The 25,458-nt window shown below is 42.9% G+C and overlaps 1 protein-coding gene across 2 annotated transcripts in view; it reads left to right on the top strand.

The window, feature by feature from the left end:
• The window catches only part of prkacba (protein kinase, cAMP-dependent, catalytic, beta a), a 152,668-nt gene extending 129,393 nt beyond the window's left edge, over positions 1–23,275 (top strand). For both annotated transcript variants that reach the window (XM_052010672.1, XM_052010671.1), the window contains exons 5-10: positions 4,637–4,719; positions 10,385–10,511; positions 16,071–16,166; positions 16,806–16,928; positions 17,731–17,895; positions 20,771–23,275. In XM_052010672.1, the coding sequence (XP_051866632.1) occupies positions 4,637–4,719; positions 10,385–10,511; positions 16,071–16,166; positions 16,806–16,928; positions 17,731–17,895; positions 20,771–20,896 (720 nt within the window). In that variant the 3' untranslated portion in view covers positions 20,897–23,275. The remainder of the gene's footprint in view (positions 1–4,636; positions 4,720–10,384; positions 10,512–16,070; positions 16,167–16,805; positions 16,929–17,730; positions 17,896–20,770) is intronic.
• Positions 23,276–25,458: the final 2,183 nt, after the last annotated feature.

Raw genomic sequence — 25,458 nt, 5'->3', positions numbered from 1 at the left:
AGTTCCCCATTCCATGAGTGTAAACTCTCCAGTGGCAAAGCTCATTGCAGTTGCCAGTCGTAGTGACACCTTCAGTTGTGCTGTTTTGGTGCTTGAAAAATTTCTGCTAATGTGGTTTGGCCAATTTAGAATCTGTCTTCAGACCTTAATTTCCTTTAGTGTGCACACATTCGCATCACAGACGGCTAAAATCATATCAGAGCATCTAATTAGTCGATGTGCCTGACCTTTGTGAAGAATGTATCACTCAGAATTTTATTTGATACAGTTCCTCAGATTTCCCTTCATACTGCTATGTGCATTTCTCTTCAAGATAAATTCATAACTCCAGTCTCTGAGGGACATTCCTCCTTTGCAACCAACTTCACCGCCCATCCAAAAATATTCCTTGTAAGCCTACATTGTGTTCGAAACAAAAATAAAGTATACCCTTTCAGGATTGATAATTTCTTCTGATAATAACTGATCCATCTATGATGGAAGAGGAAGCCCATAGTTAAACTCTAACCTGCCTGATGACTATACTGGACACAGTTCAAGTGATAACTGGATGCAAGGGAAAATGATTAGACCTTACCTCAGTATTTAGTGTGTCCTTAGCAGCACTTGTAGTTACAATGGAAATGCCCATGGTTACCTGCCTCCCATAAATATGGGTCTGACTTGTGTGGCTAATAAGGATAAGCATTGTGTTTTAGGCATCTATCTTTGGCAGAGGTGCATTGAGCTTAAAAGATTATGCAATGCAGACAGCTTGTGTGAACTTGGATGGTATTACCTCGAGTTTAGTGATCTAATTGAGTGTTTCTCCTCTGCCTACCTTAATTCCTGAATCTGGAACGAAGAGGTACAATGTTAACATTATAACCAGCCACATAACAGTAATATCAATGAGCACTTTTTCCATAGTGCTAAAAATCTGAAACTGGTTCTGCAAAGTGTTGTGGATGCACACTGAATTATTTTAATTGGAGCAATAGATTTTTGTTATTGGGCATGTGGATCAAAGGAATTGCCTAAATTGAACGGAGCTACTGATCAGGCTTATTTAGTGGCTGAGTCGGTTTGGGGACTGAATGGTTGCCTCGTTTTATTGTGTAACAGGAGGTGTGAAGAAAGTTAAATCACAAAGTTGTTGCAGCTTTGTAAATTTGAGTTAATGTGATGTACAGAGTACAATAAACTCCAAATGTTAACTTGTCAATTTATTTTGCAAAACTTTCTGAATTGAATGTCTGTGCAGTAGGGCTCTCCGAAGGCTAGAAGTGGTCCTGTATCACCAAATGTCTCATTTTTGACTTAAAATGAACTAAAATTGCATGAAAAATTGAAATTGCAAAAAAATCATTCAAGCCAGCCTTAGTCATCATATATTCCCCTTATGAAGGATTCTGTTAGATCCTCTCAAAATGTTAATCAGTGCCTTAATTTTAGCAGGCAGATATTTTCACATACCATTACCCAAGTTGTGTTGGAAGGGAGTGGGGAAAGGAAATGTTTTTCCAGCAGAATTCTTCCTATTACTTGGTGAACAAAAATGTGCAAAGAACTCAAGGTGACACAAGGTGAATTGAGTCGACGTAATGATATAATTCAGTGTTGTTGTTTCAAGTTGATCTTCCATAAGAGTCCTAGTTATACAGCACAGAAACAGGACCTTTGGCTCAACTTGTCCATGCTGACCAAGTTGCCTACCTGCTAGTCCCATTTGCCTGCATTTGGCCCATATCCTTCTAATCATTTCCTATCCATTTACCTGTCCAAATGTCTTTTAAACATACCTGCATCTACCACTTCCTCTAGCAACTCTGTTTTGTGCTACTTATTTATCTATTTTTGTGACCTATAGTAATTTTTGTGTCTTGCACCGTACTGCTGCTGCAAAACAACAAATTTCATGACGTATGTCAGTGATAATAAATCTGATTGCACAAACCCACCACCCTTTCTGAAATAACTTGCCCCTCAGATCCACTTTAAATCTTTCCCCTCACCTTAAATCCATGTCCTCTATCAATGTACTTGCATTTCACCTTTAGCTTCTGTTGTATCATCGTATGCTTGTGATGTCCATTTGTTCTAAAATGTATCTTGTATACATCGGCATTATTTCACCATCTGTCCTTTATACCCATGTGTTCCTTTGATTCTGTGAAGCAGATGAGCAACAATTTGATAAGTCCTTGGCTCCCATGGGACAAGACTTCTACTTCTGATAGCATTCTACTTCAGTATCTGTGGAATTTTTCACTTAAACTACACTCATCTTGTGTTGGAAACCCTTGTTTCTAGCTTTAGTAATGGCCCTTTGGTAAAACAAAAGTAAAGAAGTCTGGCTGAGATTTGGTGTAACCTCTACTCTGTACTTTTTGGTTCCTTGAGAGGTGTACTTGGCTAAAAATAAATTTTAATTAGATTAACCAGATTTAATTGATGAAAGGATGTGAGGAATGAATAAGATTGGCCCATATTCACTGGAGTTCAGGCCAATCTTCTACAAGGTTCTTAGAGGGATTGACGGTCTCGATGCCGAGAAGTTGTTCCTCAGGCAGGAGAGTGTAGAACCAGAGAGCAGCCTCAGGATAAAGAGACAGCCATTTAAATGCGAATTTGTTTCTCATGCATGCCTACAGTCGACAGATTTTTTGGGAACTAAGGAAATCAGGTGGGGATTGGAGGCACGGAATCAGCGATGATCTTATTGAATAGCAAAGCGTGTGGACAAATCCTATTTCATGTTTGTGTTTTGGAAATCCAAAATGCCGTCAAGTGGTTTTCCTTGGTGTTGTTTTTTGCGAAGCTAAATTTATTGTCCATCTGTAGCTTCTCTGAGAAGGTACAATGGGCAACATGCAGCTGTCTCTGGACCAGAGCCTGACAGTCATGGCGGTGTCCATGTGACACGAGTTCAGTTTCTGCAGTGCATCTTGTAGACTGTACATACTGTAGTTTCAGTTCAACAGTGGCAGAAGGAATACACAAGTGGTGTTCAAGCAATCTGTAAATTGGTTTATTATTGTCACATGTACCAAGGTATAGTGAAAAACTTTTTACATGCATTCCATAGAGATCATTTCATTATAACAGTGCATTGAGGTAGTACAGGGTAAAACAATAACAGAATGCAGAATAAAGTGTAGCAGCTACAGAGAAAGTGCAGTGCAGGCAGACAATAAGGTGCAAGGTCATAACAAGGTAGATTGTGAGATCAAGAGTCCATCTTATACTAGGGGGCCGTTCAATAGTCTTATAACAGCAGGATAGAAGCTGTTCTTGAGCCTGGTAGTACGTGCTTTCAGGCTTTTGTATCTTCTGCCCAATGGGAGAGGGGAGGAGAGGAAATGTCCGGGGTGGGTGGGGTCTTTGATTACGTTGGTTCAGCATTGTTCTTCCTTTGGATTTGGTACCTGCCACAAAGTCATGCAATCTTTGCCTCTTCTAAACCCTAAGTACCAACGAGGTTATCCTGGTGCATCCATTTTATTCTGGATCACTTCAAATAACCTTGATCATTTAAGCAAATAATCAGCATTGACAGCTGCACATTAACACCTTCTATTGTTTTATGGAAAAATGGTCCATTCATTGGCCACACCTGCGGGTTGAGTGATATGTTTCTCTGCTGTAGATTTTGTAATCATCAAATATTTGTCACCTATTCCATTACACATGGCCCGTGTTAATCCACACTGCATGCGTTGATCACAGTCATATAGCACGAAACTGGGTCCTTCCGCCCTCCGAATGCATATTGACCATCAGGCTCCTATTTATGTCAATCCTATTTTATTCTTCCCAAAGTCAGATTAATTTACCCAGGTTCTACCACTCACCCACACACCAGGAGCATTTACATTGGCCAGTTCACCCCTATTAGCGCTCACTCCCTCGGGCTAAGGGAGGAGACTCTCGTCACATTCCACACAGATGGCACTGCAGGTCAGGATTGAACCTGGGTCACTGGAACTGTGAGACCAGCAGCTCCACTAACAGTGTCACTGTGCACATCTGCCATGAATCCAGATTCCTTTTGATTCAAAGCGTCTTTGAGTCATCACTTGGAGCCAGACTTGCCTTAATCAGATTTTGTAGTAGGGCTATTATCTCCTCCGGGACATTTGTGAATTGGGAGAAGCAAAAAGAGAGAAGTCTACTAATTGAAGAACTTTGTTTAATATCTTTGTGCATTCCACTAACATTTTCCATGTGACAGGTGTTAGGCCTCCTGTTCTGCACTTAACCTTTCTTAATGAACATGAGGGTCACTTTGAGTTGTATTGATGGACATCCAAAAACCAGCCCAATGCCATACTGTTTCTGTATCCCATTTATTCAGTGTTCTGTTGGCATTAATTTACATCTAGGTTCTTGGAATTTTCCTCAGATACTTCATTGCTGTGATAGTGAACCAGTTTTCTTGTCCTTTGGAACTTTATTTTTAAATAACTTGGAAGTTTGCACTACTGAAAGTTGTGTTATAGCTATGCTCCTGTAACCCAGGTGCTATTTGCGTTATTCAGTAAAGAACATTTACCTGTAGCTTTTTTGTAATATTTGCTCAATAAGAGGAGGCGACCATTGGCTCTCAATGTACGTAGCTACCACTTTAATTTATAATTTAACTTTTGTGTTTTAGGACAACTCTAATTTATATATGGTGATGGAGTACGTGCCAGGCGGTGAAATGTTTTCGCATCTTAGAAGAATTGGAAGGTTCAGGTAAGACTTAAATTGCCTGTGGACTGATGAATAAAATTACTTAACATTAAAGTAATTTAAGTCATGAACACAAGTGTTCCTTAAGGAACCTTATGTCATTGGAAAGTCAGTATCCAAGCAACTTCCCCTACAGCTTGCATAAACTATCCCATTGAATGAATTGGCCTGATGCTCCTTTATCAGTCACACTGTATTTATATTCCATTCTTTCTTGCTCATCAGAGTGATCATAGATCTGCCATGTCCCACCAGTGAGGGGATGAAAAATCTTATGTAATTAGTAATGCATTTTGATGCCAATCCCAATTAAATCCACGTTTTAGTATTTTAATTACCACACTGCACTTTGATTGCCAAGTCAGGCTTCCAGTCTGTGTCAGTGTAAATGGTGGTTGTCAGTTACAGTGGCATAATGCTCAAGTGAAGATAAGATAATATAAGATAAGATATTTATTTATTAGTCACATGTACAGGCTACAAAAGTAGTAAGGTGGATGGGCTAAAGTGCATTTACTTGAATGTGAGAAGCATCAGGAATAAGGGAGATGAACAGAGCTTGGATAAGTACATGGGACTATGATATTGTGGCTATTACAGAGACATGGCTGACATCGGGGCAGGAATGGATATTGAATATTCCTGGTTTTCAGTGTTTTAAAAGGGATGGCGGGATGGGGGAAAGAGGAGGAGGGGTGGCAATACTGATCAGGGACACGATTACAGCTGCAGAAAGGGTAGATAATGTAGAAGGGTCCTCTCTAGAGTCAAATTGGGTGAAAGTTAGGGATAAGAAAGGGCCAGTTACCCTCCTGAGAGTATTCTATAGGCCCCCTGGTAGCAGTAGGGATGCTGAGGAGCAGATTGGGAGGCAGTTTTTGGAGAGATGCGAAAATAACAGGGTTATTATAATGGGAGACTTCAACTATCCAAATATTGATTGGCACCTACTTAGTGCCAAAGGTTTAGACGGGGCGCAGTTTAAGTGTGTCCAGGACGGTTTCCTGACGCAGTATGTTGACAGGCCGACTAGAGGGAATGCCATCTTAGATCTAGTTTTAGGTAATGAACCGGGTCAGGTGACAGATCTATCGGTGGGTGTGCATTTGGGGGACAATGACCATTGCTCCATAACCTTTAGCATTGTCATGGACAGGGATAGGAGCAAAGAGGACGGGAAGATATTTAATTGAGGAAAGGCGAATTATGAGGCTATAAAGCGAGAACTTGGGAGTGTAAATTGGAGTGACATTTTTGAAGGGAAATGTACTATGAAGATGTGGTTGATGTTCAGGGATCTTTTGCAGGATGTTAGGGATAAATTTGTCCCGGTCAGGCAGAGAAGGAATGGTAGGGTGAAGGAACCGTGAGTGACGAGAGGTAGAACAACTAGTTAGGAAGAAGGCGGCAGCATACATAAGGTGCAAGCAGCAAGGATCAGACAGGGCTCGTGAGGAATATAGAGTAGCAAGGAAGGAACTTAAGAAAGGGCTGAGGAGAGCAAGAAAGGGACATGAAAAGGCTATGGCGAGTAGGGTTAAGGAGCATCCCAAGGCTTTTTTCTCGTATGTAAAGAGCAGAAGAATGGCTAGGGTAAAGGTAGGTCCGATTAAAGACAAAGGTGGGAGGATGTGCCTAGAAGCTGTGGAAGTGGGTGAGGTTGTCAATGAATACTTCTCTTCAGTGTTCACCAAGGAGAGGGGTCTTGATGATGCTGAGAAAGGTGTAGGTGAGGGTAATGTCCTAGAGTATCTAGATATTAAGAGAGAGGATGTGTTGGAGTTGTCAGAAAATATTTGGACAGATAAGTCCCCGGGGCCTGACGGAATATTCCCCAGGCTGCTTCGTGAGGTGAGGGAGGCGATTGCTGAACTGTTGGTTAGGATCTTTGAGTCCTCGTTGTCAACGGGGATGGTACTGGAGGATTGGAGGGTGGCGAATGTTGTCCCCTTATTCAAAAAAGGTAGTAGAGATAGTCCAGGGAATTACAGGCCAGTGAGCCTTGCGTCTGTGGTGGGTAAGCTGTTGGAAAGGATCCTAAGAGATAGCATCTGTGAGCATTTAGAGGAACATGGACTGATTAGGGACAGCCAGCATGGCTTTGTGAGGGGAAGATCTTGCCTCTCAAGCCTGATATGGTTCTTTGAGGAGGTGACCAGGAAGATTGATGAGGCTAGTGCGGTGGATGTGGTCTACATGGATTTTAGTAAGGCGTTTGACAAGGTTCCGCAGGGTAGGCTTCTTCAGAAGGTCAGAGGCCAAGGGATCCGGGGAAGCTTGGCCGTGTGGATTCAAAATTGGCTTGCCTGTAGAAAGCAGAGGGTTGTGGTGGAGGGGGTGCATTCGGATTGGAGGGCTGTGACTAGTGGTGTCCCGCAGGGATCGGTTCTTGGACCTCTACTTTTTGTGATATTTATTAACGACTTAGATGAGGGGGTGGAAGGCTGGGTTAGCAAGTTTGCAGATGACACTAAGATCGGTGGTGTTGTGGATAGTGTGGAGGGCTGTCGAAGCTTGCAGAGGGATATTGATAGGATGCAGAGCTGGGCTGACAAGTGGCAGATGGAGTTCAATCCAGAGAAGTGTGAGGTAGTACACTTTGGAAGGACAAACTCCAAGGCGCAGTACAAGGTAAATGGCAGGATTCTGGGCAGTGTGGAGGAGCAGAGGGATCTGGGGGTTTATATCCACAGATCACTGAAAGTTGCCTCGCAGGTGGATAGGGTAGTTAAGAAAGCTTATGGGATGTTAGCTTTCATAAGTCGGGGGATCGAGTTTAAGAGCCACGAAGTGATGTTGCAGCTTTACAAAACACTGGTTAGGCCATACTTAGAGTACTGTGTCCAGTTCTGGTTGCCTCATTATAGGAAGGATGTGGAGGCGTTGGAAAGGGTGCAGAGGAGATTTACCAGGATGCTGCCTGGATTAGAGAGTATGGATTATGAGGAGAGACTAATGGAGCTATGGCTTTACTCATTGGAGAGGAGGAGGATGAGGGGAGACATGATAGAGGTATGCAAGATATTGAGAGGAATAGATAGCGTGGACAGCCAGCGCCTCTTTCCCAGGGCGCCAGTGCTCAAGACAAGAGGACATGCCTTTAAGGTATTAGGTGGAAAGTTCAAGGGTGATGTCAGAGGGAGGTTTTTCACCCAGAGAGTGGTTGGTGCATGGAATGTGCTGCCTGGGGTGGTGGTGGAGGCTGATACGTTGGTCAAGTTCAAGAGATTGTTAGATAAGCATATGGAGGAATTTAAGATAGAGGGATATGTGGGAGGAAGGGGTTAGATAGTCTTAGGTGTGGTTTGAAGGGCGACACAGCAAGGTGGACCGAAGGGCCTGTATTGTGCTGTATTGTTCTATGGTACATCGAAACACACAGTGAAATACGTCTTTTTGCATTACTGAGAATGTGCTGGGGGCAGCCCGCAAGTGTCGCCACGCTTCCGGCACCAACATAGCATGCCCACAATTTCCTAACCCGTATGTCTTTGGAATTTGGGAGGAAACCGGAGCACCCGGAGGAAACCCATGCAGACACGGGGAGAACATACATACTCCTTACAGACAGCGGCCAAAATTGAACCCAGGCCGCTGGCGCTGTAATAGCGTTACACTAACCGCTACACTACATGGACTTTGCACGTTCTCCCCGTGTGGGTTTCCCCCGAGTGCTCCAGTTTCCTCCCACATCCTAGGGGTAGGTTAATTGGTTGCTGTAAATTGCCCCTAGTGTGTAGATCAGTGGTGGAATTGGTGGGCGGGGAATGTGTTCGATGGGAATGTGAAGAGAATAAAATGGGATTGATGTAGGATTATTGTCTATAGAGGGACCAACATAATCAAATGGGACCAGCTAGGATGGGCATTTTGGCTGGGTTGGACAAGTTTGACTGAAGGGCCTGTTTCCGTGCTCTGATTCTATGACTAGTGCAGCTGGTCAAAGCTTGAATGAGCACAGTCATGGCTGTGAACTGGCAACACCTGTTCCATGGGCTGACAGGTCCTCGCTCAACACCATTAGCTGGATTTGATGAGAGCTGCTGTCTCATTCCCCATCTTCGTTTGGCTGCACAGCTCTCCCTAGATTTCTTTCTGGTAACGAGCTTGATCTGCAGTGACCAGAGCCACTGTATCTAAGGTATCTAAGCACTGTATCTTGGGCCCCGTATCTAAGGAAGGATGTGCTGGCCCTGGAGAGGGTCCAGAGGAGGTTCACAAGAATGATCCCGGAAATGAAAGGTTTAAGATGTGAGAAGAATTTGATGTCTCTGGACCTGTACTCGGAGTTCAGAAGGATGAGGGGGGGATCTCGAATACAGGGGGAAACCTACCAAATACAGAAAGGCCTGGATAGAGTGGATGTGAAGAGGATGTTTCTATCAGTAGGAGAGTCTAGGATCAGAGGGCACAGCCTCAGAATAAAGGGACATCCCTTCAAAACTGAGATGAGGAGGAATTTCTTCAGCCAGAGGGTGGTGAATCTGTGGAATTTGTTGCCACAGAGAGCTGTGGAGGCCAAGTCATTGGGTGTATTTAAGGCAGAGACTGATAGGTTCTTGATTGGTAAGAGGGTTACGGGGAGAAGGCAGAGAATGGGGTTAAAATAAATCAGCCATGATTGAATGGCGGAGCAAACTTGATGGGCCAAATGGCCTAATTCTGCTGCTATATCTTATGGACCACCATTGAGGGGATGGAGGGAGACCGTAGATCCAGGTGTTCTGTCAACACGTTTTCTTTTAAACTACCAAATAATTAATGCTTTCACTTTTTGTTCAGTAATTTTTAATTACTTGTATCTGTTTGAATAGTCTTTAAATGTCTCTGGCTCTTGGCGACTTCTTGAAATAAAAAGTGTAAAAAAAAGCCCTGATGGTAGCAAGCTGTCAAAGGCTTTCAGAATGCAAGACCTCAAGAGAATGCTGGCCAGTGCATAGTTAGAATTGTTAGTCCTTCCCGACCATCTCCAGGGCCAGCAGGCCAAAAATGATCTTGGGCTCCGTATCTAAGGATGGTTGAGGGTCCAGAGGAGGTTAATAACCAGAGATCGTGGTTTAAGCTGACTGGTAAACTAGCTAGAGAGGTGAGGAGAATTTCTTAGTTTTGTTTTGGTTTGGAATCCACTGCCTGAAAATGGGGGAGGGGGGGCAGATTTGTTAGCAGTTTTCACTGGGGAGTTGGTTACTTGAAAATGGGAAAGGGTCAGGAAAGTGGGACAAATGGGATTGCGCTTTCAAAGAGCTGGAAAAAGCAAGGAGGTGTGAGGAACTTAAAACCTGCTGGAGGAACTCGGTGGGTGGAGCAGCACCGATGGGGGAGAGGAATTGTCGACATTTGTATCAAGACTGAGCAACGGCTTTCTGTGCTGTGAGATCAAGTTCCCTTGTTCTGGATATCCAGGGCAACTACACTTCCTTCACTGCATTTGTATCAGCATCTACTTTGTCTAGCCAAGCGCATGGTCACCATAATGCTGCATCATGAAGTGAAATAGTCTGTAGACTGGGGAATCGTGGAGGTGTACCAGTTTGTACAGTTAAATTGTTTGAGCTATCAGTCGTTTGAATACGAGTACTTTAAATGGCTTAGTGCTAATTAGTTTGTGTTCAATTAATTCATCTGACTTTTCCATTAAATTAATAAATTAACTGTTCTTCCTTCACAGTGAACCTCATGCACGGTTTTATGCAGCCCAGATAGTCTTGACTTTTGAGTACCTCCATTCGTTAGACCTCATCTACAGAGACCTGAAGCCTGAAAACCTTTTAATTGACCAACAAGGGTATATCCAGGTATGGTGTTCAGAGGAAGGAATGATTTCTGAAATTCCTCTAATTTATTGTACAAAAATTGGTCAACTTTTGAACTTCTATTTGACTCTGTCCATTAAAATGTTTTTAAAATGAGGGAAGAATTATAAGATTAACTGTACATTTAATATTTTCTGCATTAGTAACTTTGTTCTTTTTGGGAAAAAAACAATTGAATGTCTCGTATTGCAGTGTGAGCTTCATATACACATCGTTTGACAATCTCTGAACTAACCTTGTTTTGGGGAAAGGACACTTTTCAGTGAGCCTTTCATTGAATGAGGATATGTGAAAGCTGTGTTCCAATACCTGTTGACTTTAGAGGGTAATACAGTGGCTCAGTAGGTAGAGCTGCTGCCTCCAATGACCTGGATCTGTCTGTCTTGTCTGCCTGTCCTGACCTCCAGTACTGTCTGTGTGGAGTTTGCAAGTTCTCCTTGTGACCATGTGGATTTCCTCTGGTTGCTCTGGTTTCCTCCCACATCCCAAAGACAGGTTGTTTGGTTAATTGACAACTGGAAATTGCCCCAGGTGTTTATAGGTAAGGGGTAGGAGCCTTGTGGGGAAGTAAATGGCAAGGTGGGAGAGAATGGATTTGAGGGAGATCAATCTGGGATTGGGCAAAAACTCAATGGGCTTATCAAAAGATGGTACGCCTAACTTGAGAGGCCTGACGATGTTGTTAAACTAGAAATTAGAAAGAGAGCAGAAAAGCCTTACCAGGATGTTGCCTGGACTTGGGGGCCTGAGTTATAAAGTGAGTTTGCTTAGACTGGGACTTTATTCCCTGGAACGTAGGAGATTCAGGGGTGACCTGATAGAGATCACGGGGGGGGGCATAGACAGGGTGAAAGCACATAGTCCTTTTTTCCCCAGGGAGGGGGTGCTAAAAGGAGGTTTTAAAGGAGGTTTAAGATCAGAGGTGAGAGGTTTAAAAAGGACATCAGGGGCAGCTTCTTCACGCAGAGGATTTTGGAATGAGCTGCCAGAAATAGTGGTTGAGGCAGGCACATTAGCAACATTTAAAAGCCATCTAGATAAGTCCATGGATAGGAGAGGTTTAGAGGGTGATGGACCAAACACAGGCAGGTGGAACTAGCTCCCTGGGCAATACAGTCGGTATGGACAAGTTGGGCCAAAGGGCCTGTTCCCGTGCTGTGTGACTCTGAGAGAAGAACTGGGATTTCTTATTTTTAAACAGATTCCGATTGTACAGTGATCGGTTGATGAACACAAATTTAAGGAGTGGAGTCGGAAGAGATGTGCAATTGGGTTGTCATGGCAACAGATTTCACTTCTAAGTATTGAATTAGTCCAGAATTTGACATGAGCGGCTAGTTGCTCCTGACCTACAATGTACCTCATGGGTCACCCGAAACTAACTGGCTCCAGCCTCCGCAGCGAGGCAGTGCAGAGCCTCCCGCTCATAAATCCTATCGTGTGAGACAGGGCTGGCAGAGCAAGCCCCTCTCGTAAAACTGCTGGAAATAACTGGCAGCTCAGTGAATCACAGCGCTCTCAGCCCAGTGTTCAAACCTTGTGTCATTGACATACAGAAACATCCTTAACCTATTAAACTAATCAAGCTGTTTAAACAAAAATATAAAACTGGAGCATTTAAAAACATTTTAATAAGCTGAAAATTTAAACAAAAACTAAAATTACTAATTCTTTAACATGCAGCAATTCTCTATGGAATCTCAGTGTGCTGGTAAATGTCACAACCTCACACTCTGCATGGACTGTGCTAAGGGGCCTGTTTCTGTGCTGTGTGACTCGACTCTGACTCCCATCAGGAGCCTGGTGATGTAAAAACAAAATCACTGGCAAACATCTGCCAGCAAAGTCTAAACTTCTGCTTTTCCACATGTGCAATAATCCCAAAGTTACTGGCAGTTCCGTAGTGGAATGCTGACAACTATGCACAATACTCTGAGTAATTGCCTGCAGAATGTGGCCTGCAATACCTTCAAACTCCCACTTGGAGTATTGTGCTCAGTTCTGGTTGCCTCACTACAGGAAAGATGTGGAAGCCATAGAGAGGGTGCAGAGGAGATTTACAAGGATGCTGCCTGGAATGCGGAGCATGCCTTATGAAAGCAGGTTGAGGGATCATGGCCTTTTCTCCTTGGAGAGACGGAGGATGAGGGGGGACCTGATTGAGGTGTATAAGATGATGAGAGGTATTGATAGGGTGGGTAGTCAGAGGCTTTTCCCCAGGGCTGAATTGGTGGCCACAAGAGGACATAGGTTTAAGGTGCTGGGGAGTAGATATAGAGGAGATGTTGGGGTAGGTTTTTTTTACTCAGAGTGGTGAGTGTGTGGAATGGGCTGCTGGAAACAGTGGTGGAGGCTGATACGATAGGATCTTTCAAGAGACTGTTAGATAGGTACATGGAGCTGAGTAAAATAGAGGGCTATGGGTAAGCCTAGTCATTTCTAGGGTAGGGACATGTTCGGCACAGCTTTGTGGGCCGAAGGGTCTGACTTGTGCTGTAATTGTTCTATGTTATAAAAGGGTGGTCAAGATCCAGTGAATCACTTTTTAAGAGTGTAAGAAATGGGAACAGGGGTGGCTCATGGAACCCCTCAGATTCATCTTCGCCATTCGGTGAGATGGTGACTGATCCTGTGCCTTGAGTTCACTTTCCCACCTGATCTTAAGGAAGCACATCTGTTGTCCTTACCGAGGCTGACCTGTGTGTGACTCATGGCCTGCTGCACGTCCTAGCGTACCACTCAGTTCAAGGGCAGTAAGTGATGACCGTGCCCCAAGAGCGAATAAATTGGTTTATTACTGTCACAGGTACCGAGGTACAGTGAAAAACATTGTTTTGCGTGTCATCCATACAGATCATTTCATTACAACAGTGCATTGAGGTAGTGCAAGGGAAAACAATAACAATGCAAAATAAAGTGTTACAGTTAGAGAGTGCAGTGCAGGCAGACAATAAGGTGCAAGGCCATAACGAGGTAAATCCTGAGGTCAAGAGTCAATCTTGTTATACAAGAGGTCAGTTCAGTAGTCTTTTAACAGTGGGATAGAAGCTGTCCTTGAGCCTGGTGGGTGGGGTCTTTGATTATGCTGGCTGCTTTACCGAGGCAGTGAAGTGTAGACAGAGTAAATGGAGGGGAGGCTGGTTCCATGATGCACTGATCTGTGTCCACAACTTTCTGTAATTTCTTGAGGTTTTGGACAGACCAGTTACCGTACCAAGCCATGATGCATCTGGAATTTTGTTTTCTATGTTGCATCTAAAAAAAATTGGTGAGGATCAACGGGGACATGCTGTATTTCTTTATAAAAAGTTTGATAAGAATGAAAAGTTTTTAAAGCAGGGCACACTTTGATTTTTTTTAAATTACATATTTATGTCCATACAAAGTTATTTTCAATTCTAAAAATTAGTCGTAGGGGTTTTCACAACTCATTTGTCCAATTAAATTGGGAACTCAGAACACTAAAAATGGACTTGAATGTGCAATTATTTCACACCTTTTGTTATTACGAATATTGTGAAAATCAGATACCAATTTTACTGTTTCATAATACTGATTTTTATCATCACTTGAAACCATGACAGTTTTTCATCCCCCTGATGACAGTGGCTCCAATTATTTGAATTGTAAAGTCAAAGTGCAGCCAATCTTTGCGATCTGTTGATGAGGCTCTACGGGGCACGAGTGAGGCCTCATTTGGAATACTGTGTGTATTTTTGGGCCCCATATCTTAGGAAGGATGTGCTGATGTTGGAGAGGGTTCAGAGGAGATTTACGAGGATGATTCCGGGAATGAAAGGGCTTACATATGATGAGCGTTTGTCGGCTCTTGGACTGTACTCACTGGAGTACAGAAGAATGAGAGGGGACCTCATAGAAATATTTAGAATGTTGAAAGGACTGGACAGAGTAGATGTGGCCAAGCTATTTCCCTTGGTGGGTGAGTCCAGGACCAGAGGGCACAATCTTAGAATTAGAGGGTACAGGTTTAAAACAGAGATGAGGAGAAATTTCTTTAGCCAGAGGGTAGTGAATTTATGGAATTCTTTGCCACGTACAGCAGTGGAGGCCTGATCATTGGAAGCGTTTAAGGGGAAGATAGATAGTTATCTAATTAGTCAAGGTATCAAGGGATATGGGGATACGGCTGGAAATTGGGGCTAGAAAGGAATAGTTTCTTCTCGTGGGCATTCCCCCATTTCTCATTTTTTTCTTCTTTTTCTTTTTCCCTTTCTTTGGAGCAGACTCGATGGGCTGAATGGCCTACTTCTGCTCCCTTGTCTTGTGATCTTGTGAATTTGTCTTAATCGTATTGTCTTTTGGGTATGTGATTTATGCACCAGTCTGCCCTTCACACCTTACACCCTGCCTTTAAATGCTTTGTAGTTTTTGTTTGTATTTTGAAGATCTTCCTCACACATCAATTTTCCATTCTTCTGTACAATAGTATCACGGTTACAGTACATCAGTTCTGAACTCAGATCCAACTGTGGCAGATCAGAAATTGTCTACTTGATCTGGTGATTAGCAGGCTGGCACCAGGTAATGACTGTGAGGGTTGCCAATTATTATATAAACCCATTTGGGTCCACTCCTTCAGGAAAGAAGATAAGCAGCCCTATCCAATCTGGGTGATGTGTCAAAATCGGGTTTATTGTCAGATGCACAAGTACATGTGTGCACAGGTACAATGAAAAACTTACCTGCAGCAGCATCACAGGCACATAGCATCAGATGAGCAGCATTCACAAGAAAAGCAAACAATTTTTGCAAGAAAACACAATTAGAACAACAAAAGTCAATTTTAGTGCAAAGTGACCCAAGTGGTCATTGTGTTCTGAAGTTGTAGTGATTAGGATACAATTAAGACTAATTGACAGATTGCAAAGATTGGCTGCACTTTGACTTTACAATTCAAATAATTGGAGCCACTGTCATCAGAGGGATGAAGAACTGTCATGGTTTCAAGTGATGATAAAAATCAGTATTGTGGAACAGTAAAATTAGTATCTGGTTTTCACAATATCCGTAATAACAAAAGGTGTGAAATAATTGCACATTCAAGTCCATTTTTAGTGTTCTGCTAAGTTCAAGAACCGAATGGTTGAAGGGAAGTAGCTGTTCCTGAACCTGGGACTTCAGGTTTCTGTACCTCCTGCCCAATGGTAGCTGCGAGAAGTGTACTAAAGGCAAACTATTGGGCCCTTCACCCATACTGTGAATGTTGTTCATGTGTTTTAATGTTTTTAAAATTATATTGCAAAACAAGAAAAATGCAGATGCTGAAAATCTGAAATGAAAATGCTGAAAATAATCAGACTAGTGAGCATCTATGAAAAGAGAAGCAGACTTAACATTTCAGGTTAATGATCCTTCAAGACTTTTAATGCAAGGTCAGCAGTCTATAACGTTCATTTTTTCACTCTCTAATGATCATGCTGACATGATTTCCAGCAATTTTGGCTTTTATTTAAAACTATAAATTTAAGTAACAAAGATAATGGACTAGTTCAGTTTAATATTTACCTCATGTACTTGTAGGTCACAGATTTCGGTTTCGCAAAAAGGGTAAAGGGCAGAACTTGGACACTTTGTGGAACACCAGAATACTTGGCACCAGAGATTATTCTCAGCAAGGTAAGCTGAAACAGGAATGGACCTCTCAGTACACAAGAATCGTGTCCTTTTGCATTATTCAAGTTAGGTTACAATGTTGTTTTATTTGTACCCCTTGCCTTGAGGTGCCTCAGTGTGTGTGGCAAAGGTCCTTCACACAACTTTTGGGGAAGGAGTTTCAAGGGTTAGACCAAGATGATGAATGGCAATATATCAGCAAGTCAGAATGGTGCGTGACCTGGAGGGAAACATCTTTGCCTGTTGCCTTTGTGATAGAGGTCAGGGGTTTGGGAAGGCTAATAAAAGAAGCTGTAAGGAATTGATGCAACAGGGAGTGAATGTTTGCAGTGAAAGATGGATTGCCAGTCAACTTCACAACTGCCACATGTTCAAAGGTAATTGTATATGGAACCAGTCATTTGAGAGCTTTAATAGGGCTTGTGATAAATCAGGGTTTGTCTTGTGTAAGCCTACATTCAGTGCACTTTCTTAGTAATTAAACAAACTTTGCCGCAGTATAATCTGTAGTGCTTCAAAGTCAGTCTATCATAGAAAGTTTTCACTATGTGTTTTCATCTTTTTTTGAGAAAATGTAATTAGTGCTGTGCTCTGCAATCTGTGTATTGAATGCTTGAACAGTTGTATGCTTGCATTTTGTAGGGCTATAACAAAGCAGTAGATTGGTGGGCACTGGGGGTTCTAATCTATGAAATGGCAGCTGGATACCCGCCATTCTTTGCAGACCAGCCGATACAGATCTATGAAAAGATCGTCTCTGGAAAGGTGAAGTTTGATCATCTTAACTTTTTCAAGTGTCCCATATTTCTCAATTTACTACTCTGCCATTCTGTGTTGTGTTTGTCTGTGTTGGTGCCACCTAATTCTTTATAGTGTCCTCCTCTGCGCCACCACTGGCTAAACGTCAGATCAGGTTTATTATCACCAACTCGTATGACGTGAAATTTGTTGTTTCGTGGCAGCAGCAGTGCAAAGACAGAGAATTACTATAAATTATAAAAATAAATAGTGCAAAAAAGGAATAACAAGGTTGCGTTCATGGACCATTCAGAAATCTAATGATGGAGGGGAAGAAGCAGTACTTGAATCATTGAGTGTGGGTCTTCAGGCTCCTGTACCACCTCCCCGATGGTAGTAACGAGAAGAGGGCATGTCCCGGATGGTGATGGATGCTGCCTTCCTGATTCCCCAACCCTGGGAAAAAGACTGTGTATGTTCACCCTATCTATGCCCCTCATGATTTTATACACCTCTATAAGATCACCCTTTATACTGTGCTCCAATGAATAAAGTCCCAACCTGCTCAACCTCTCTCCATAACTGTCCCTCCAGTCCCGGCAACATCCTCATAACATCTCAGCTTCTGTACTCAGTGCCCTGACTGATAAAAGCCAGCATGCCAAAAGCCACCTTCACCACCTTGTCTACCTGCGATGCCACTTTCAGGAACCATGTACTCCTCGGTCCCTCTGTTGTACAACATTAGTTGGTAATCTGAAGCTCTGAAGTGTTCATGGGGTGCACGAGTTCATATTATCAAATGATTGACACGCTACCTTGTTTTCAGGTACGGTTCCCTTCTCACTTCAGTTCAGACCTGAAAGACCTGTTGCGAAATTTACTTCAGGTGGATCTGACCAAACGATACGGGAATCTCAAAAACGGTGTGAATGACATCAAGAACCACAAATGGTTTGCAACTACAGATTGGATTGCCATTTACCAGAGGAAGGTATGTGCTTTGTTCTGCTCTCCAAATGGGCTTGGGGAAGTTGGGATTTAGCTGACCTCGTAGAGACAGTGTGGACTGATTCCTATCGTTACTCCTGGAGTTCAATGAACATCCTGAGACCGTGGAGCAGTACAGCACAGAAATAAACCCTTCAGCCCACAATGTCTGCACTGAACACGATGAATTAAACTAAATCTATTCTGCCTCTACGTGGTCTGTAAACCTCCATTCCCTGTGTTCATGTGTCTATCTAAAAGCATAAACGTCACTTGTATCTGCTTACCACTCCCCTGGCAGCCCGTTCCAGGCACCCACATGTCTTGGAAGACTACAGCACAGAAACAAGCCTTTCAGCCCATCTAGTCCATGCCAACCTGATCTTCTGCTTAGTCCCATCTACCTGCACCCGGACGATATCCCTCCTAACCCCTCCCATCCATGTACCTCTCCAAACCTCTCTTAAATGTTACAATTGAACCCACATCCACCACTTCCGCTGGCAGCTCGTTCCACACTCGCACCACCCTCTGAGTGAAGTAGTTTGCCCTCAGATTCTCCTTGTATTTCACCCCTTTACCCTAAACCTACATCCTCTAGTTCTAGTCTCACCCAATCTTGGGAGAAAAAGCCTGCATGCATTCACCCTATCTATACCCTTCATAATTTTGTATACCTCTATAAGATCTCCTTGCATTCTCCTGCGCTCCAGGGAATAAAGTCCTGACCTATTCAAGCCTTCTCCATAATTCAAGTCCTCAAATCCCGGCAACATCCTTGTAAATGTTCTCTGCACTCTATCAAGCTTATTGATATATGTTTGTGTGTGTGTATGTACATGTGTGTGTGGGCAATAGATATATGTACACGTGTGTGTGTATACATACATAGCATGCATACATACATAGCCTGCATACCTCTTTTTAAATGTTGCCCCTCTCACCTTAAATCTCCTCTGTCTGCCCCCACTTTCCCGCCCCCCCCCCCCCCCCCCCCCCCCCCCGTGCGGTCTCACACATGCATTGCTTCTGATCCAACTGAACAAGGAACTCTCAAACCAGCTTTCCCAACTTTTAATTGTTTTACTATTGTAATATGAAATCCCAAAGCTGCCCTCCTGTGGAAGTCCTGCTCTGTTAAACTTCTGGTAAGTGGTGACAGGCCTGAGGTCCAATTTCACTGAGGAATGCGCTGCTGCGCAGGCCATGGGAAGCAGATTTCCATGTGTGCCAGGAGCTCCAAATCGGAGTTTAAAATGGATCGACTTCTGCAGACGGTTCCAATCAGAAATGCTGGCATTCAGCCACGGACCTCTGCGCAGGTGCTGTGAGTTCAGTCTTGTTGGGATTCCCCTGGTGTTACACTGGGGAATCCCCACTTGTACCTGTGCCAGGTTAGATCTACTGCAGGATCCTAGACCGCACTGTGTTCTGTAGGAATAGGAGGAAGTGGGGAAGTGAAGTTTTTTTTAAATGAAAACATGGAAAGTAAAACCTGTGGTAGTATTTAAAATTTATGTTAATTCAGTTTAAATATATTTGGATGTCAGACAATTAAATCCCATCAAAATCAGCGACTTTTACAGCTGGCAAAGTTCTGCCCCCAGCTTTGCTGGATGTCAAAGGACATTTTGGGGACAGGACTTCTGGCACCATTACCAGCAGGAGCCCATGCACTGTCCTGAAAACACCACTGAAATCCAGGCTGCAGGGGCCAGTGAGATGAGATTCTCAAGTGGAGTGGACTTGGATCGTTTCCATCCACAGAATGCAGCTGCCCTTAATTTGTAAGAATTCGGGTAATTGGAATCAGAGCCAGCAGTACAGGAAATGAAAATGTTGCTTCACATAAATGAACTGCACAGATGTGCGTTGTGGTTGAGGCGTGTTGTTTGGAAGACTGAAGGAATTGAGCTCCAAGTTCCAACCTGTGAGAATTAGAGCACAGTTTTAAAAGTGCCCAGCATTAGAACATAGAACAGTACAGCACAGGAACAGGCCCTTCAGCCCATCATGTTGTGCCAAACTAATTAAACTAGTAATTAAGTGCCTAACTAAACTAATCCCTTTTGCCCTCATGATGTCCATATCCCTCCATTCTCTGCACAATTCATGTGCCTATATAAGAGCCTCTTAAAGGCCTATATTGTATCTGCCTCCACCACCACCCCTGGCAGCACATTCCAGGCACCCACCACTGTGTTCAAACATAAACTTGCCCTGTATATCCCCTTTGAACTTGCCCCCTCTCACCTTAAGTTCACAGCCTCTAGTATTAGACATTTCAACGCTGGGGATAAAGATACCAGCTGTCTATCCTGTCTCTGCCTCTTGTTATCTTATAAACTTCTATGAGGTCTCCCCTCAACCTCTGCCACTCCAGAAAAAACAACCCAAGTTTGTCCAACCTCTCCTTATAGCTCGTACCCTTTAACCCAGGCAGCGTCCTGGTAAACCTCTTCTGCACCCTCTCCAAAGCCTCCACATCCTTCCTGTAATAGGGTGACCAGAATTGAATGCAGTTCTCCAGATGCAGCCTAACCAGAGTTTTATAAACCTGCAACACAACTTCCTGACTCTTGAACTCAGTTCCTTGACCAACAAAGGCAAGCATACCTTTACCATCCTATCATCCTGTGTAGCCACTTTCAGGGAGCTATGGACTTGGACCCCAAGATCCCTTTGTACACCAATTATGCGTATTGTATTAATAAATGTTCCCCTTTGTTATTTCTTGCTCATTAGTGGTTTTAATATGTGGTCTGCAGTTCAACAGTTGGAAGAAAATGTGCCTGATGATTGTACAGTACAGTTATGGTCATGGGGAGCCCATTTTCAGTGCCCCATCTCTTCCTCTTACACATATGTATCATTTACAGGTGGAAGCTCCATTCATACCAAAGTGCAGAGGCCCAGGTGACACCAGCAATTTCGATGATTATGAAGAGGAGGACATCCGTGTCTCTTTAACTGAAAAATGTGCTAAAGAATTTGCTGATTTTTAGAGAGAGAAAGAGACCATCAGGGCTTGTATTGGGATCTTTGCACTCTGCTAACAGATGGGGTGGAGCTGAAACCATCTTACTCGTCGAAACAATTACCTAGTTTCTTCATTCCACGTGGCTGAGATCCTCCTTGCCATAGTTCATGTGAGCAGTTAGCACAGCCCTCATACACAGGCACATTTACTCAGAGCACTACCTGTGCTGCAACACAAAAAACTTAGACCACTTTCTTATTGTTTCCTTCCCTCCTCTTTGTTCTACAGCCGCTGCCTTTGTGTCATGTAGTTTGTTCCCCCACCTCCCCCCCCCCACCTTCCCCTTTTTAAAATAAAAAAAAGGCAATTTGCAGAGAGTGAAACATTTTGTTTAAATGTAAAGATAGAGCAAGTGTTTCAGGATTTTTTTTTGCACTTGGTGTGAGTTAGCCCAAAGTGAAAGCTGAACATTGCTTCTAGTGCTTGCCAGCCACAACTCCTGTCTGTTATGTCTGAGAGGTCACAGTTGTAGAACACCTTAACCTTGTAGAAGTTAACAATCAGACTCCTGGAGCCTAGACAGCATCTTTGACATCCTTTTCTTTTTTTTGGAAGTAGAATTGTTCTGTGCATTTATATATAGACTGAACGAAAGCAATTCTCCTGGACAGGACCAAAATGAAGTAGAATTTAATTGGATGGTTGGAGCAGGGTACACGCAGACTGTGCCTTGAATACTCCTGTACTGTCAAATTCAGCTGCACTTCCCAATTTTTTGTTTTGTACACATCTGGGCAGGATCCAGGTCTAACGTTACCGGATGCTGTAATCTGCTGCACATCACCTGGATAAAGCTGCCAGCGAGGCAATCTTCAGAACAGCTTTGTCAACCCATTTTTGTAGCTGTGTTGCACCAGCATGTCAAACCGTAGTCTGTTTGTGGGTTCGCCCTCCTACACACTTCGAATTGCGTCGTGTTTATTAGCAGATGACGGGCAGGGAGTTGGATGTGTGGGGGGTGGGTGGGGGAAGGGTGGAAAGGGTTCCAAGCGGTATACTTCAAAAAGGAAAAACAAAATAACACAGCAGCACCAGATACTAACAGGGAATGGCGATGTGAAATAGTCCTCGTCGTGCTGATTTGACATCAGAAACCTTAAATGACATGGGTGAGTGGTTTTGCAAATGGATTCTGTCCCTAGCTGCACCCACGATAGTGAGCAAATGCACTATCTGTGTGTGCAGTGGGCCCGTAGTCCTCTGTTTTTGTCTAAGATGCTGCAAAAATAATGGTGGTCACTGCCAGGATTGTGTTTGATTCCAAGGCACACATTGTGATGCTAAAATGAGGTTTGGGCAAATACTAAACGATTAAATCACTCCGTAACTGGCTTTTCAGAATTAAAATTTTGAACGCTTTGGTTCATGCATTGCAAAATACTTAACACAGGTAACAACTGCCATGTTTCCACAATCTTTACAATTTTTTTATATATACATATATATATATTTGTTTGTCTCCCTGGGAACAGATCATAGAGTTTGCAAGCGTTAGGTTCAGCTACTGGTTAGATGCATTGTCATATAATGACATAATCTGTTGCTACAGAAAAGACTAGCCATCACATACTAGTTAAAACAATTTTCCTCATATCTCAGTGTTGGTAAGTCATAGATTATGGATTCAGTGGATCTGTACATGTTAACATTTTTAACCAAATCATTTTAATCAAATTAGTTTTATTTGTACACTTGTGACACACCAATTTTGATCTTTCTTTCGCATATATATAGATAGATGTGTATTTATATGTATATATGTGAAACAAACCTCAAACGGTTTAAATTGAAATGGTTTCTTATGTACAGAGGTAGGCTGGATTCAGATTGGTTCCAATATTTACAGGAAAGAAGAGCAATGAGTTTTAATAAATCAACTTAATTTGGCATAGACCCAGTGTATTTGCTTGTGTTAGCACTAAAGAGACATGGACACAATATCCTCTTAACCTGAAGGGCACTCGTCGAAGTAAGGCGTTTGTAGACATTTGCATTACCAGTATGAGCTGTAATATCAAACATTTTGTTTGTCGTCTTGGCTGTCAAACATTTGCACAATGTCCATTACGAGGCTGGCACCAACAGCAGTTTTTCATCCACCCATATTTACCTGTATGTGCAAGGGAAGTATAAGATACTTTGCTGTAGCAGATTTTATGTAACTAAAGAAATGTAAGGTCACATTAATAAATTTAAAAGTTCCTTTGTATGAAAATGTTAAAATCTTTTGTATTTCATTTAGACTGAGGACATGCTGTTGTATGCTAGCTGTATGCGATAAATTCTACAGTAACTTTGTTGTCGTTTATGGACTTAAAGGTTTTAATAAACGCTGAAGATCACATTTCTGACTGGCTTTTGTTATTAAAGCTTGAATGATGTGATACTGTTTAAAATATTAAGGCTTGAGCCTCTGGGAAGAATTATTAAATTTAAAATAAAAACTTTGTTATTGGAATGTTTTCTTTGAAAGGAGCATAAGCCAGGTCTTTGTGGTTCCTCAGTTTTGATCAGTACTCTGGGGATGTTTGAAGCCCTGCTTATATTCTGTTTTCTGTTTTTGCTTTCAAAATTCACTCTGTAGCTCAGTTCATTAATAGTTCAAACTAACTGTAATTCAACTTGTTGTACAAGTCTCTGTCAGATTCCTATATGCTACGGGTTTTCCTAACACCCGATTTATTCTACTTTATGCAACTGCCATGAATGCAATCCAGTGCTTTTTCTTGTCTCGTCAATGTTTGAACCTCTTTTCCTCATTGGAGTTGTTGATTCCTTCCTGAGGTATGTTCATTGACCCAGAGGCCTTTTATTCCTTCATGATCCTTGACATTGATTGTGATCTGAATGTTTAAATGAATCCTGACTGACTGAACTCCTGTTTTATTTCATAGAGTTGCATAGCATGGAAAGAGGCCCTTGGCCTGACTCGTCCGTACCGACCAAGATGAAACTTTCCCCCATTATTTTTCACCGGAGACATCAAAGCATATTGCAGTTCAGGTGACATGACACGATGTACACTGCAAGGTGCACCAAAGAACGTACCAGCTAGACAAACTCTTGGTCCCCTGGTTGACCTTGCAGCTGATTCAGATCAGAATGGCAGAGTATATAATTAAAGTCTTAAACCTCAACCAACAGGCCTCTAGTTTTGTACGACAGCCAAACATCAGCTATGTTCGAATGACCCAGGCACTTCCTTCTGAGACTATTTGTTGTACTTCAGTAAGACCTAACTGGTATTAAGACCGTAAGATATAGGAGCAGAATTGGGCCATTCAGCCCATCGAGTCTGCTCTGCCATTCAATCGTGGCTGATTTTTTTTCCCCAACCTCATTCTCCTGCCTTCTCCCTGTAACACTTCACCCCCCCTACCAATCACAAACCTATCAATCTCTGCCTTAAATACTTGGCGTCCACCGCCCTCTGTAGCAATGAATTCCACAGATTTACCACCCTCTGGCTGAAGAAATTCTTCCTCATCTCAGTTCTAAAGGGACGTCCCTTTATTCTGAGGCTGTGCCCTCGGATCCTGGACTCTCCCACTGATGGAAACATCCTCTCCACGTCCACTCTGTCCTGACCTTGTGTTAGGTAGGTTTCAATGACATCATCCCCCCCTTCCTTCTCTCCCCCCTCCACCCACCCACATCCTTCTGAAATCCATCGAGTACAGGTCCGGAGACATCAAACACTCCTCGTACATTAACCCTTTCATTCCCGGTTCATTCTTGTGAATCTCCTCTGGACCCTCTCCAATGCCAGCACATCCTTCCCCAGATATGGGGCCCAGAATTGCTCATGATATTCCAAATGGGCAGGCACAGTGGTGTAAAGGTTAGCATAACGATATTACGGCGCCAGCGACCCTGGTTCAATTCCAGCCGCTGCCTGTAAGGAGTTTGTACGTTCTCCCCGTGTCTGCATGGGTTTCCTCTGGGTGCTCCGGTTTCCTCCCACATTCCAAAGACGTACGGGTTAGGAAGTTGTGGGCATGCTCTGTTGGCGCCGGAAGCGTGGCGACACTTGCGGGCTGCCCCCAGGACATTCTACGCAAAAGATGCATTTTACTGTGTTTCGATGTACATGTGACTAATAAAGAAATCTTAAATGCAGTCTGATCAACGATTTGTAAAGCCTTAGCAGTACATTCTTGCTTTTATTAAGTCCCAGTCTGGGAATTGACTGCCAATCCTATATTAATTTGTTCAGACTGAGTTGATTGGGTGATGCTACCCAGTAAAGTTTCTGTTAATGCAATTAAAGTTTCAACACTTGAGGCCAGTGAAGTATTTTGGAACTTTAATTCAAAAGAACATGGTCATTTGATGTAGTCTTGATGTTCTTGAGCAGTAAATGTGAAAGCTTTAAATTTTAAAGCCTGAGTGTTAATTTCATTTACATCCATTGAACTTGAAGTCAAGTAAGACAGGAATATTATTGGCATTAATTTCCTTCAGAGGAGGTAGTAAAAATGTTTTTTTATTTGGTCAGCACTTTGTGACTGCTGTCCCAGACCAGTG

The sequence above is a fragment of the Pristis pectinata genome, chromosome 3 (assembly GCF_009764475.1).
Source record: "Pristis pectinata isolate sPriPec2 chromosome 3, sPriPec2.1.pri, whole genome shotgun sequence".
NCBI classification, from domain to species: Eukaryota; Metazoa; Chordata; class Chondrichthyes; order Rhinopristiformes; family Pristidae; genus Pristis; species Pristis pectinata.
This window is presented reverse-complemented; position numbering and strand designations above follow the sequence as displayed.